The 14,090-nt window shown below is 57.0% G+C and overlaps 3 protein-coding genes across 3 annotated transcripts; 1 reads left to right on the top strand and 2 right to left on the bottom strand.

The window, feature by feature from the left end:
• Positions 1 to 640: 640 nt before the first annotated feature.
• BESB_043940 (putative rRNA-processing protein FCF1) lies at positions 641 to 3,281 on the top strand (the record flags this gene model as incomplete). Its single annotated transcript, XM_029362845.1, has 6 exons — positions 641 to 643; positions 949 to 1,016; positions 1,262 to 1,333; positions 1,957 to 2,105; positions 2,458 to 2,618; positions 3,129 to 3,281. The coding sequence occupies 6 exons, from the start codon at positions 641 to 643 to the stop codon at positions 3,279 to 3,281; spliced, it is 606 nt and encodes a 201-aa protein (XP_029220211.1).
• Positions 3,282 to 5,256: 1,975 nt separating this feature from the next.
• BESB_043930 (uncharacterized protein) lies at positions 5,257 to 5,637 on the bottom strand (the record flags this gene model as incomplete). The annotated part of the gene is made up of 1 exon (XM_029362844.1): positions 5,257 to 5,637. One exon carries the CDS (start codon positions 5,635 to 5,637, stop codon positions 5,257 to 5,259), a length of 381 nt encoding a protein of 126 aa, XP_029220210.1.
• Positions 5,638 to 7,025: 1,388 nt separating this feature from the next.
• Positions 7,026 to 13,397, bottom strand: BESB_043920 (subtilisin SUB6; the record flags this gene model as incomplete). Its single annotated transcript, XM_029362843.1, has 9 exons — positions 7,026 to 7,261; positions 7,443 to 7,622; positions 7,872 to 8,053; positions 8,225 to 8,335; positions 8,798 to 9,042; positions 9,910 to 10,079; positions 10,814 to 11,081; positions 11,854 to 12,441; positions 12,777 to 13,397. 9 exons carry the CDS (start codon positions 13,395 to 13,397, stop codon positions 7,026 to 7,028), a joined length of 2,601 nt encoding a protein of 866 aa, XP_029220209.1.
• Positions 13,398 to 14,090: the final 693 nt, after the last annotated feature.

The following is a 14,090-nucleotide window of genomic DNA, read 5'->3' as shown; positions in this document are numbered from 1 at the left end:
TGGCCTCCTTGCCTCTGTTGCCGCCTGCCCTATTGAGGACGCGACGCGCTTGCCCCACATGCACGGGTAGACTTGCACGCTCTATTTCCTGGCACTCTGCAGAAATACGCATGCGCACATGCAACCCTTAAGTCCAGCAGCCAGGATGAGCAGTGCCACGTAAGTTCTGCAATCTGCACAGTGCGCACTTTTTCGTCCCTTGTTTTCTGCGTGGTCTACCTTGTGTGCCTCTGTACGGCGCTCTCCCGCAGGACCGCGGTGGCCTCGGATTTGCATAGCCAAGTTTGCTTGGACTGCTGTGACTTTCGGTCTTTCGCTTGCCTCCGGATCTCCGGGCGTTTTTCCCATGCTCTTCCTCTTTTTTTAGCGTCGGATTCACTCTAGATAGATCCCCAACTAGAGAGCGCCGCTTCTCGTTTCTGCTCTTTGACCCGCAAGGCACCGCCACTCCACAATCGCTGGACTGTCGATACACTGCAGCGGCGGCTCCCGCAAAGCGCTCTCTTCTTCCCTCGGTCAAATCGTCACTTGATTCTTGTCGGGAAACTCTCTCTGTTCCGCCGAGTCCTTCTCACGCTGGGCTTTCCCGCCGATTCCTGTCACCTCTGGGCTGCGTGCGACTCCGAGTGCTTTCGTTGAGATGGTAAGTGCGTCGCGGGCTAAACAGGGCCGCCCGCCTAGGCGCACAGCGCGCCCCTTCCGCCACCTCTCAGGCACCTCTGCTCCGAATTTCGATGTTCACAGCATGCTGAATGACACGTTCCAGACTGGACACGTCTTTCAGCGCGTCATAGCAGTGCATGCCTCGGTCCCACGACGAGTTTTATCCGCACAGGCAAACGAGGCGCGTCGGTTTGCCTTTCCTTTGGCCGTCGCATGCAGCTGGCGTTTGTGTGATCCCTCGTGCTTCATCTTTTCGTTTTTGCAAATAGTTTACGTTTCGTGCAGGGGAAGGCGAAGAAGACGAGGAAGTTCGCGGCTGTCAAGCGGCGCATCAACCCGAAAGACGAGAGATTGTACGTCTGGTTTTTACGTTTCCGTTTGCCTTTTCCACGTTGCAGTTGCTTGAGGGAATGCCAGCAGGCGAGGAGGCGTCTTTGCTTCACACTCCGTTCCACGTTGAAAGCGATCCACAGGGATGTGTATATGCGCGTACAGCGCATGAGAGAATCGGAATACGAGGCTGCACGCCGAGGCTGTGTGTGCTTGACAGCGCGTGATTTGCAGCCGTAGGCGTGCAGTGTGCTTCATGTGTCTCCAGGAAAAAGGACGACGACAAGAAGGCTTTGCGCGAGGCAAAGAAGAGACAGAGAGAAGAAACCATCCGAGAGCAGTAAGGGCCAGCGATTGACGCAGATGGAAGGCTGCAGCGATGAGTCCAGTGAGGCACGAGATCGAGCTTGTGTGCCTTCCAAGCGGTCGCTTCACAAGTCTGGCGTGTCGCGCCTTTCGTTATCGATACTGCGCCGGTGTTGTCTTCTGTTGAGAGAGGTTCCGCGTGGGGGGGGAGGGGGTGGGGGGGTGCGGGGGACAGCGGAAAGCTGAAAGGGCTGGAGGGACAGCGGAGAGGCGGCGACGAGACATCGACGTCGACGAACCAAGTTTTCGGCGCCTGCACAACACCCTCCTCTGGTCCTACGAGCGTCCTGCCGGCGACGCTGGCGCTGTTAACCACTTCTCAAGGGGTGGCGTCGCGGCTAGCTGTGCGGTCGCGGGCGATAGGCACTTTCAGCCTGTGGAAAGCCGCTGTGTCGTCACGCCGCTCATTTCGTGCCTCGCCTGCGCGGGTTTCGCTCGCCGTTCCTCGCTATGGAAAGAAAGGAAGGCGAGCTACGCGGAAGCTGAGACACGAGGAAGGCCGTGCCGCGCTTCTGAGAAGAGCTCTACAACCGTGCGCCGCGCGTGGACGATGACTGCAACGCGTCTCCGCTGCTGGTTTTTCTCTCGGGTTTCCAGTGTGCAGGCCAACAGCAGCATGTTCTTCCTGTACAACACGAACCTCGTTCCGCCTTACCAAGTGATCGTCGATACCAACTTTGTCAACGCGGCTATTCAAATCAAAACTGACGTCATTAAGGGTTTGATGGACTGCCTGGTCGCCAAGTGTACGTACTCACCTAACCACGCAGTTGTCTGCGCGCTTTATGCGTGATTTGCTGGACTGCAGGCTTCGATGAAAATATCTTCTTCGGGGTGCAAGCTCTCTCTCCGAGCGACTTTTTCCATGGGGCAGCTGTCACGCTTTTTTCCCTGCGCAGGACGCACGGAAGACGCATGGCGTTTTCCTGAGTAGGGTCATTCCTGAATCTGTGCGCGGCCGAAGCCGCGATGCGGTCTTCGAAGCAGGCCGCTCCTTCGTGGAGCTCGTCTCTCTGGCGCACGCATTCAGGGCTCGACGCGCCCTCAGTGAAAGGCGCTCCTTTCCATTTGGCGCCTTCGTGCGCGGTGTGCCCGCAGGCATCCCTTGCATCACAGACTGCGCCGTGGCTGAGTTGGAAAAGCTCGGGCATCGCTATCGCCTCGCCCTCGCGCTCGCGAAAGATCGCCGATTCAAGCGGCTCACATGTTGCCATCCAGGCACTTACGCGGATGACTGCATTGTGCGGCGCGTAACGGAGGTAAAAGCAAGAAAAAGCACTTCCCTGGCGACCATGGTGATGGCCAGCTACGCACCTCTCGAGGTGGCGGCGAGCGTCTTTTCTCGACGCATGTTTGCTGCGTTCGGCGTTTACACACTCCGAAAACGGAAAGTTAACACTCTGCTGGCGCAGCAGTCGGTGTCCGTCTTCAGGGTGAGGGGGGGGAGGGGGAGGTTTGACGTCGAGGCTGCCTTGCGTGCGCCTGTGTGCGTGTTTGTGGAGCCCACGCTTGAAATCTTTCCGTTCAGCGATTCCTCCTATCCTCTATTTCTGCACGCCATCGGCGTTCACGCGACTCACCCGTGTATGTATACGCTGTATGTATGCATGCGCGCCACCATATATATAGTTATGTATGTGCATATATATATTCCAATGTGTGCATATCCCGGCAAGTATACATATATTTATATAATGATATTTGTGCATGTGTGGGGATTACGGGAGAGTGGATCTGTGGCTACGTGTGTTGTTGTTTTTCTTTTTTAGCACAAGTGCTACATTGTCGCGACGAACGATAAAGACTTGAAGCGTCGCATCCGCAAAATTCCTGGGGTGCCTCTCATCTACGTCAAAAACCACAAATTCGCGGTCGAGCGCTTGCCCGATGCGATTGCCTCAGTGCCTTCGGCCTCGAAGTGAGGCTCGCGGCGGCGTGCCTTTTTGTCAGTTTCTTTATGCGCAAGCCGAAGGCTTCTAGCAGAGGCCTCCTGACGCACTCAAGACGCCGCTTCTTCAGCCGATTCCATTTTTTTTTTACTTTTTTCACACTCCACTGTGTGGGCTAAGGCGCGTCGCCCGCTGGTGTGGGGGGCGAGCGAAAAACGACGCAGAGGAAGACTGCAGGTCTCTCGGCATTCCTCCGCGTGACTGAGGAGGTGGCGTTTTTCTCTCTTCCTATCTCTCTCTGCGGCGGGCGAAGCTTCGTGCCCATCCTTTAGGCCGAGCTCTTCTGACTGCGTGCGTTTACGATCGTTCCGTCTCTGGTTTTTCTGCGACCTTCAGTCTCTGCGAACCTAGGTTCGCGCGCATACGCATATGTTTGTTTTGCAGCGTTGTTTGTTTTGCAGCTTGACACCACGAAGCTGCAATGTTTTTTTGTTTTTTATCACTCTGTCTTGTCGCTCTTGTCGGTCTACGGAGCGCCGCATGGGTGCGCACCGCTGCTGAACGTGTTGCTTGTTAAACTTTTTTTCTCCTGTGTCTCAAAAGACGGCCCGTTGAAAATGAAGCGCAAATCTCCCTCTCTGTCGGTCTCTCGCCCCATTTCTGGCCTTCCGCCGCTAGGGACTAGGCCTGTAGACCAACCGCGCTTCAGAACTGCATGACTCAAAGCGAGTAAACAAAGTCATGATCGTTCTGACTCAAAGCGAGTAAACAAAGTCATGATCGTTCCTAGAACCGCGTGCCTGCCGCTTCTTCCGTGGCTCTCTGTTCATCTCCAGATGCGTCCGCGCTCTTCAGGCAAACCTGAGAGCCCATCGGTTTGCTCAGCATCTTCTAAACTAACCTGACTCTCCCTGCAGGGAACTCCTGACGCTCACATTACCGCTACGGACGGCCTTCTGCCTGCCTCTATTCCGATACGCATCCCCATATAGTCACCCACACGCGCCTATACAAATATGTATATACATATATATATGTAGGTATGTATGTGGATACAAACGCGTATAACTACGAGCGCTGCAGACCCCAGTGCGCTTGTTGCTCGCGTGGACAGCAGCGAGGGAGGCTGAAACGTGGGGAGCCGCTCGGCGAAGATGAGCGGAGAGGCGGAGGCGCCCTGAGTGCACGTGTCAGGCCTCTTCACTCCTTCTGGGCGCCTCCACCTCGAGAGTGTTCTCATCATTCTGCAGGATGTTTCCCTGCAAAGCCCAGACAGATGCAGAGAGCAGAAAGCGGCGGCCTCAGAATCGACGTGAAGCCTTCCGGAAGTCGCGAGTGCGGAATGCGTGGCTGTCTGCATACTAAATTCAGATCCGCTCTAGGAAGCTTTGGGGAGATTCTGAGCCCCCGAAATCGACTCTCGAAGAAAAATGCGAGTTTTTCGAGTGCAAAGCGCGTCGTAGGCTGAATGAGTGCGCACACAAACCAAGGCTTCAGCCGCGCCGCGGGGGACGCGTAGAAACAGAAATGTAGTTCGGTGAGCGCAAAGAAAAAATACAGAACAGCCTCATGGCAGGGGAGGGTGCACGCCGCCACACGTGAGGCAAAAAAAGCAGTCAGGTTTGAACGTCAATGTACAGGACGAGGCGAGTTCCGCGCAGCCATTCTCTTGTGTGATTCAGGGCCATTATGTTTGGTGCGCTGAGTAGAGTAGTATCAAGTGTATATTTGAAAAATTAACATTTGAAGACACAAGGTGTACGTACAGCACGACGCTCCTCGCAGACCGGCAGCCGCGATGACGCCTCAGCAGGTCGCAAGCGAGGAAGGACGCGCTTTCGTGCCTGTGGGTTCGCCAGGTAAAAACCGCGGCATGCTTCTGCGAGATCTCTCTCTCCCTCTCTCCGTCCCTCTCTCTCTCTGGGCGATATGTGTGTCTGCGCCCAGCTCGTGAAGGCTGCAGCAGGAGACGGCCGCTGGCTGCCTCGTTTTTCGTTGCGCGCTCGCTTCATCGGTTCGTGTTGAGATCGCTGTCTTCACTTTTGGCGGGGGGTTCGCGGCCGTTGAGGATTGCGGGAATGATGCGCCGGTCAGCCTGCGGCGGGTACTCGACGAGGCGGTAAGTCGTCATCCACCAGTTGAGCAGCGAGGGAGTCGAGCCGAAGTAGACGCAGAGCGTCGGCATCACGAAGACAGTCGACGCGAAGGCGACTCCGATTGCGCGCGCCTTCCGCTGCTGCGCCTGCGGCGTGCTGAAGCCTGAAAACCAGAAGGAGCGCCGCGGCGCAGAGAGGCGAAAAAACGGGCACGACGGCGCGACGCAGGCCCCCGCTTCGGCGACTGCGCGCGAGAGGCGCGAGCCAAGCGAAGATACACACGGCGGTGCCATGGCTCGCCCGCGGGAGATAGGAAACGCGCGAACGAAGAAAAAAAATCCACGGGAGCAGGCGCGAGGGTTTAGCTGACAAAGAAGGCCACGAGAGCGCAAAGACGAAGCGCGAGGGCGAGAAGGGAGGTTTGGACTGGAGAGAGCAAGGGAGAGAAAGAGAAAGAGGAGGGAGAGGGAGAGGGCGAAGGAAGGAAAAAACCAGACCAAGAGGATAGGGAGACAAAAGAATGGAACGCTTTGCGCCAGTTTGGGCGCCGACTGAAACTAAAAGGGGCGGGTAAGTGGCTGCAAGGGGCACTCGGAGCTCCTCAGCAAACAGCCAAAGTCAAAGTTGCTCTCAAGAATCGGGAAGGAAATCGCGGCACGGTCGAGACAAGCGACCAGCTGCAGCAGCTGCTCCCGGTTCCAGCGCGCGGGCCTCTCCCCTTGAGGCACTGAAAGAGGCCTTTCGAAACCGATGTGAAAAGCGGATTTCTCCGCAGCGAGACGCGTGACGCGCGCCTGCTTTGCCGTTGTGAAACGGCAATGCATAGGCGGTCGCCTCCAGCGGCGGCTGAGAACTCTCCCGCGAGATCGGCAGAGAAACGCAGCCTCAGGTGAATGGCCGCGCGGCTCCTTTTTCAGCAAACAACATTTTTGTGTCTGTCACGTGTACGCAGAGAGACTGTTTGGCGTGCGAGGCCGAGTCGAGCGAGCTCTGGCGCATGCAAAGATTTTCTCCGCGAGCATGAGAACCGAGTCGAGACTTTTTTGCTCAGGCTCCACCAGACAAGACACAGCCTCAGACAGGCGGCCACTTTGTTTTGGTCCCTACTCAAAAATCTCGTTTGTCTCTCAAAAGAAGAAAGAAGCTGAGAAAATCTACAGTCTGCGGCTCTAGTGGCGCGTGCGCCTCCGCGCGCGGAACCGAATGCCGTGTGTGCGGTGTTGACCTTTTGCTCGAATTCTAGGTCGCGTGACGAGTCTGCAGCCGACTCATTTAGCACGGCAAAGGTCAAGCATCTCAGTGGGGATGCCTCTTTCGGGGTGTCGAGGTTTCTAGACGAGGCATGCGTCATGTGAAGGTCAGCGTCAGTACCCGGTGATCGCTGGAGGCGCGCCGTTCGCGAACCTTAAACCCGAAAACGCAGCCTGTGTTTGCCAGTCCCTTTTTCCTTGCAAGTCGAGCCTCGGATGAAAACTAACGCGAGCGTATTTCTCTCAGGATATTCATTGGGTATCCTTTCCCTTTCGGCTCCTCAGTCTATCCTCCGCGCTTGGGGGTCGGCGTCCCACGTCGGACTCTTTCTTCACACGTATAAATGTGCAGATATGATACGCAACAAAGCTCTGATTTGCACACGACTAGAGCATCAGAAAGCAGCCTTCAGATGAACAGTTCGTGCCTCTCAGGAGACGAGCAGCGACAGTTCACACACAGCGAGCGAGGCGGATGTCGCAGCGATGAGGAGAGTTGCGATCGTGGCCGTGTAGGCAGGCAGCGACGTAGACTTGAAGAAGGGGGGGAAGTTGAGTTGGAAGATCGAAGGGTAGTCGGCGAACTCAGGCTTGAACGGGGCAGGAACGGAGTCGTAGTAATGCATCGCCTTGTATATGTTGACAATCCCGTTCGCTTCGCACGCACCTGCGCACAGCCACAGAGAGCCCCGATGCAGGCAGAAAAATTAGAAAAAAGACGCGGAAATTCCACAAAAACCCCAGTGAGACTAGAGGCACATTTACACCCTCAGAGTACCTTTACAGCGCGGTTTCGGACGCCCGAGGCTGCGAACGCCCATGTTAGAAACGCGGAAGCTTTCCGTCACCTGCCAGCCGGCGAGAAGGCGTCGACCCGTACACGAGGGCCTTTTTCACGCGGACGCTTTCTCTATCTTTCGAGGAAGTCCATCCGATGGGCTTCGCGTGCCGCAGGTAGCCCCAGACCATCGCGGCGGCGCCTGCCGTCAGAGCTGCCGCGCCCGAGGACCCAAAGGCAAAGGCCGCGCCTGCTCACAGCCGACACAGAGACTCCAACAAAAGTAGACTCGCCACAAAAGCGCTCGCGACCTGCCGACCTCCTCACTCGGACTCGGCGTGCGCCGTATCATCTTTTTTTTTGCCGTCTCGCTTTGAGAGGAGACGCTTCGCAACCTGAACCTTCTTAAAACTTCCCTCCACCCTGCCCCCCCTCCCCCGGTGCAGGGCGAAGGCCGCAGCGAAGAAGATCGGAGGCGAGGGCGAAGGCTTTGACTCACACGTCGCGCAGTTCGTCGTCTGCCGTGCGTGATCAACATTCGTGCCTGTCCAGAGGCGATTCCCCGGCGCGAAGACATGCACCGCCTTCTTGCCCCAGTTGCTCGAGCAGCAGACGCCGCCAGTCAGCTTGCTCGCGCCGACGACGAGGAGACTCGGAAGCGCAAACGCCGCCGGATACAGTCTGCACACAGCGCGAAGCACATGCGCCGACGGCAACCTTGCCCGCGGCGGTTGTCGCTTGTCGCATTTCTGTCTGCCGCAGCTTCAGCGCGTGCAGCGGAGAGAGAAGGCGAGGCGGGGCGACGGAGCGTCTTCGCCAGTCCCTTTCTGCATGCTTCGCTGTGCTGCTTACCGGCAGTCTTCGTCTGCATCGAGATCGCAGGACCCGAGCCCCGCACTGGCGACGACCAAGTGATCTCGCTTCTCCAGGGACTGGAAGACGGCCTCGAGCGCCGCGGACTTCCTGAAAATGGAGAGGCATCCACTCAGGCTCGGCGCTGAAAGGCCCCTCTGTCCCGCTGTGCTGCTGCTCTTCAGCTGTGGGGGGTGGGGGGGGAGCGATGGGGGGGCTACGCCGGATCCGGAGGTTGCTTCTAAGGCAGAACGCCGCCGGCGCCCTCCAGCGGCAAATGCGGGGTCAGTTAGTGTTTAGTTTCGGCCCCTTCACGATACACGAAACTTTAGGGCTACTCAAATTATTGCTACCCTGTGCTTCACTGACACGAAGCTTTGCGTGCAGCGTCTCTTATATTTTGTGAGCCAGAGGGCTCACATATCTAAGATCGAGGCAGAGACCGGCACGGCTGTGTCGAAAGCTCTTCTGTTTCTGGATCGTCGCCTGTATCTATCCATGCAGATATGCACTGTCGTGACCGCTGCTGCGTCGCGGGGGAGGGGCTCCGGGCGCCGGATTTTCGAGGCTTACTGGGAGAAGGTGTGCGCGAAGACGCTGATTTTTGCGCCTTGGTGGATGGCGTACTGAATGGCCGCGATGGCGGCGCTCGCGTAGATTCGTCCTTTGGCGCCCGCTTTGAGGCACATGACTTTGCCGAACTTCATCACGCCGACGCCGCGCTGGGCGTCGTGGCGCTTCGCCGCCAGCAGAGACGCCATGGTCGTTCCATGCGCAGAGTCGTCGACGAAGACATCCTTATCGTTGCCGGCGAAATTCTGAGAAACAAACCTCCCCGGCGGCCAGAGAATCAAAGAAGTCCAGACACGAAGAGAGCAGCGGAGCCGACGCTCACGCCAGGCTGTGCGCATCATCGGGCGGTAAAAGAAGAAAGGAAGCAGAGAGCAAACGAAATGGCGCACGGGACGAGCGCGAGAGAGTGTGCACGGCAAACAACGCCAGGAGACCAGACTGGGGGTAAAAGCGAAGACGAAAAATGAAGAGAGGCGCCCGCCGGGAGACGGGCCTCGCAGTGAGATGGCATGAGGATAGAATGTATGTTCCTGTCGCAGTGCAACAGGTACACGAAAAGCGGACGCGAGGTTGGTGAAGCGAGGCCTCTTCAGGTTGCGTTCGCGGGTTAGATGCGCGGCACCCGCCCTCAAAGCCACTGTGCTCAGAAAAAGAGATCTACATATCGACGCGTCCGGGGCAGCAGCTTGCGGCCGGGTAACGTGCGCGTCTGTGCGCCTGTCTCCTCTCTTGCTCAGCGGTACCCTGTCTCTTCTCCCGTGTCGGCCTTCCAAGTTACAAACCAAGGTCTGCAGTCCCTTTTTCTCCTTATATATATACATATATATATTACGCGTATAAATATATATGTTACATATACTGATATATAAATTACATGCATAGGTATATGTTACATATATAGATATGTGTACTACAGATTTAGGTATTTACATCGTGCAGAAGTGACTCGCGATCATGTGGCGGTGGCCAGCGGCAGCGCAGCTGGCGGCGTCGTGCCTCAGCCTTCAGACCCGCAATCGTGGTCTGGCTCGGCGAGCACATGCCGCGCAGAACTTGGAAGCGCCTCGATTTCAAGGTTTTGTTTTCTCTGAGACTCCCTTTCCCGCGCCTACCCATCCCCAGCAGTCATCGACGTAGCCGTTCTCGTCGTCGTCGAGTCCGTTTTCGCAGTCTTCGTTTTCGTTTTTCCAGAGGACGTCGCTTGTCTTCTCCCGCGTGTTCCAGTAGTCCTCGTGCTTGGCGCAGCCCGTATCGATCAAGGCGACAACTGGTACCTGACTTTCTGAGGAGAAAAGCAAAAGGAGCGAAAATACCTTCGAAACTCCAACGGTCGGCTGCGGTGTTTCCACCGGCGACGAGAGTCTTTGCCGTCCTTGTAGATTTAGAACAAACACTGCACACGCTCTGAAGGAGCTGAGCGAAAAAGGGCGCGGCGACCGCGAGCAACTGGAAAAAGACCAGTTTCTACAGGGTTACATAAATACACATAGGCACGTATACACCTACTGGCATCTTTGGCGGTAACTCCTTTCAGTTCAAAGCGTTTTAGGCGGTCTTCCCCGTATGGGCATACAAGTATCTCTGGTTTTTTTAGACGCATGTGGTGAATACGCGTATATATATATATATATATATATATATATATATATATGCATAGGGGCAGGCGTGGTTTTCAAAAGAGACGCTGGTATACGCTGCACGCATGTACACCTTCCGGCGGCAAATTACACCCGCACAGTTATATATATGTGTATCTATATACGATATATATATGTATATACATATTTATATATATGTATATACATATTTATATTTAGATGTATATACATATTTATATGTACCCATGAGCATCGTCGCGTGTGCGCAGCTGCATCTGTTTGCAAAGCTAAATGTGACCGACACATATGCGAGGTCATGGTGACTCCGAGAGGCTGCATGTCCTCCTCCGACGGCGACCGGCCTCGACGGAGTCTGCCTTTTGTATTTGTGGCTCTCTCCTTTCTGTCCTCCGCAGACCTGATTGCGGCGGCAGCTCCCTCCACGCTTTGTCAGCCCAGAGGGAGAAGTTCGCGACCTCGCTCAAGTGATGCCACTGCTTTTCAAAGTCGGGGTTTTTCACGAGGCCTTCCTCGACGTGGGCAGTCTGCGGCGTGCCTGGAGAGTCGGGCGAGACGCTCTGCATGCACCGGGCGGCCTCTGCGAATTTCGCGCGGTTCGCATGCATACGCAGATGCGCCTGCGCCAGGTATGCCGGCAGCGCCGACGCCGTCGCGAGGCCTAAACGCTGCAGTCGCAGCCACGCATGGGCTCAAAACGTGGAACTCCGAAGCTCACTAAGCCTGAAGCCCTGTCAGGCTGCTGGGAGTGCGCAAAGAAGAAGGGTAGGAGAGTTTTGGGCGCAAACGTAGTTTCGCGCGAGAGACGGGGGTTTTTAGCTACGCCCAGGCAAGAGGCAGCTGGAGCCGCACCGAGAGAATATGCAGACAGTGGCGTATAGCACGCTATAGAGAGAGCCTTTCGACTACTTTCAGAGTTGTTCTGCCTCATTTTGTGAAGGAAACAGCCTATCTGTTTACGACAGTCCGCGGTTGAGGTCAACCGGAGGCGCAATCCATCGAGGCGCGAAGCTGCCGCGCGTACAGGCACTCCCGCAGGGCAGGGCGAGAGCAAAAGCTGAATTCGGAAAAAACGTGTAACATCGTGAGAGAGAAGTCGCTGCCGCTCAGACTCTGCGCCTTCAGCTGCCGTGGAAGCGAGGCCTCCAGGGAGGCGCATGCGACAGGCAGAGAGAACAGGACGCGGTGAAGAGAAGACTGAATCGACTTTTGCGTCGGTATCGGGTGCTGCTGGCGCTGCGTCCGCGTGGGAGTCGGCAGACTACGACGCGTGAAGACCTGAGGTCTCATTTCGTGCTTGTTTGGTATCCCTTTCCGCATAGCTTGTCTCCAGCTGCGCAGGTGTCTGTAGGCCTCTTCAAGGCTCTCGCCTCCCTCGCGAGACACCTCCTCTCGCGCCTCTCGCATTTGCTTCGGTAATCTGAGGTCTCAACGACTTACGGCCATGACGGCAGGGAGGTTAGTGATGTGCAGCACATCGATGTGAAAGGCTGTGTACAGCGACGCGCGCATCCTCGCGGCTGCGGAGAGGAAGTGACGCCTCAGGCGTTTGCACGCTGCTGTGCATGCAGCTGGGTCCTCCGGGTCCTCCCTGTCCTCGCTGCTTTTTGTTTCCGGCGGTTCCTCTCGCGCAGCGTCTTTTTCCAGTTTCGCGGAGACTCGCACGCCAAGCGCGCCTGCGAGGATGCTTAGGGCGAGCGCACGGCCCTCGAGCGCGGCGTCGGACAGGTCACTGCGGCGGAGGTCGGCTGCGTGGTCTCTGAAGAAAACGCCCTTGCGAAAGACAACGGCTGGCTGGCGAGGAGGCGCAGCGGAGCGCGCGGAGAAGGAGCTGCGAGGTGCGGAGGGCCTCTCGCTCTCGACGCCGAGAAGCGGAATCGCGTCGAGATCCCGTTCCTCCGCGTCCAATTGCGCGGCTAGGGCCGCCACGCGGCGGGGAAGCTGCGCGAGGCACTCCGCATCCCACAGGACAAGAAGAGTCTCGCTGGGGTCGACGAGGCGCGCGCGCGCCTCTCGCTCTCGACGACGCTGTGCAGCCGCAAACACATCACAGCGCAAGCCTGCCGTTGTCTCTTCAGCTGGAAACGAAACACACCCAGTGCCTAAAGACGCTGCAGCGTGTGAGGTTTTGTCCTTCGCCCCCAGGGGAAAGGGACGCGCACCCTACACACCAGCACCTGTTTTATCGGCAGCACGAGTCATAGCACGATCTCAAAGGCACCCGCCGTTACACTAACGGAATAGCTGTTCGGCCGGCATGCGATAGAGCAGAGGAGTCCCCCGAAACCTGCGGTCTACGAACCCACCACGAAGGCAGGGGACTCTGCCGCGGCACTGCCTCGCGTTCGCTGATGCAGGCTTACGTCTGCGACGGCATGCATGTGTGCGAAGAGCGTGCGCAGAGGCGCATCAGAAGGGCAGACTTTCTGCGCGTTCTGGTGCTCGCCTGCTGCGGCTTTCGGTTCATCGTGGCCTCTGCCCTCGGTCCCGCCAGCGCCGCCAACTTGAAGTCTGGGCTCGCCAGGACTCAATTCGTGCCTCTCCCACCGCTGTGCCTCATCCGCGGCTCTTCCGCTGAACTTTCGCGCGAAGAGCAAAGAAACGGACGGCAAAGCGCGCGCGCTCGGGTCGAGTCTCGCGGTCGCCTCGGCAGCCGCATGATGCCCCAGCGGAGGCGAGCGAGTGGCAGGTTTCAGCTTCTCAACTTGAAGCCTTCTGGCGGATTCGGCGGCTTCGAGAGCAGACGCAGACCCGTTTGCCCGCGGCTGCGCGGCGGCTGAGATGACGGGCGGCCCAGCAGGCCAGTCAGAGAGGAAAAACAGCGAGAGAGAAGCGCCGAGCGCGGCAGCGAGCAGCTCCAACGTTTGCCCCCTACATCGTGATTTTAACCATCGCGGGAGACCGCGGGAGACTGCGGCGTTGCGCGACTCCCCCTGCAGCGGAGAAGCGGCAGGCCGTTCTCGAACTGAGACTGCCTCGCGCATAATCGAAGCAGGCTCCACAGTTTGAGCTGCGTTTGCGGATTAGAAAGAATATCCACCGCAGGTGCTGCAGGGGTTTCTTCGAAAGCGAACGACCACAGCGTAGTGGGAGCAGGCCGACCTAGTCGCCGAAAGAAATCTCACATTGGTAATAGAAACGGCAAGAGGTCAAGAAAGAGGATAGTGCAGATCTGTCAAACAGAAAATAGAGGGAATCTGCGGTTGATGGTTTTTCCCTGCCTTTGAATTCTTCTGAGATGCTTGGATTCCTGAACTGATTTCGATTGTTTTGGTCTGACTGGTTGCCAGCGCGTGGAGCACTCAGGCAGCTGCGAAGGAAATCCGTGGACTTCGCTGAACGTCAGGAAGGACTAGTGTTTGTCTCGAGTTCACAGTTGATTGGCTACTGGGCAAGGCCAGGCTCGTTACGATAAGAAAACCTGAGGACGAACTTGGCTCCTCCACGGGCAGTTTTTCGGGCGCCAGAGGCGTCATACATCCGAACGAAACAACGTCATCTGGATGAGCGCCTGGAGGGACGAATACGCGTGAACGCCGACGGGAGAAGCATACCCGGTTTAAGAGACCGATCTTCAGTGTATTCCAGTGTCTTTTCTTCCCCTGAATCTTCAGTCTCCCATACGGTGCTAGAAACTCTCATGCAGTCTCGCGGCGACCAATCGAAACCGGAGCGCA

The sequence above is a fragment of the Besnoitia besnoiti genome, chromosome III, assembly GCF_002563875.1.
Source record: "Besnoitia besnoiti strain Bb-Ger1 chromosome III, whole genome shotgun sequence".
Lineage (NCBI taxonomy): Eukaryota > Apicomplexa > Conoidasida > Eucoccidiorida > Sarcocystidae > Besnoitia > Besnoitia besnoiti.
The sequence above is the reverse complement of the archived record's forward strand: the minus strand, read 5'-3'. Positions and strand labels throughout refer to the sequence as shown.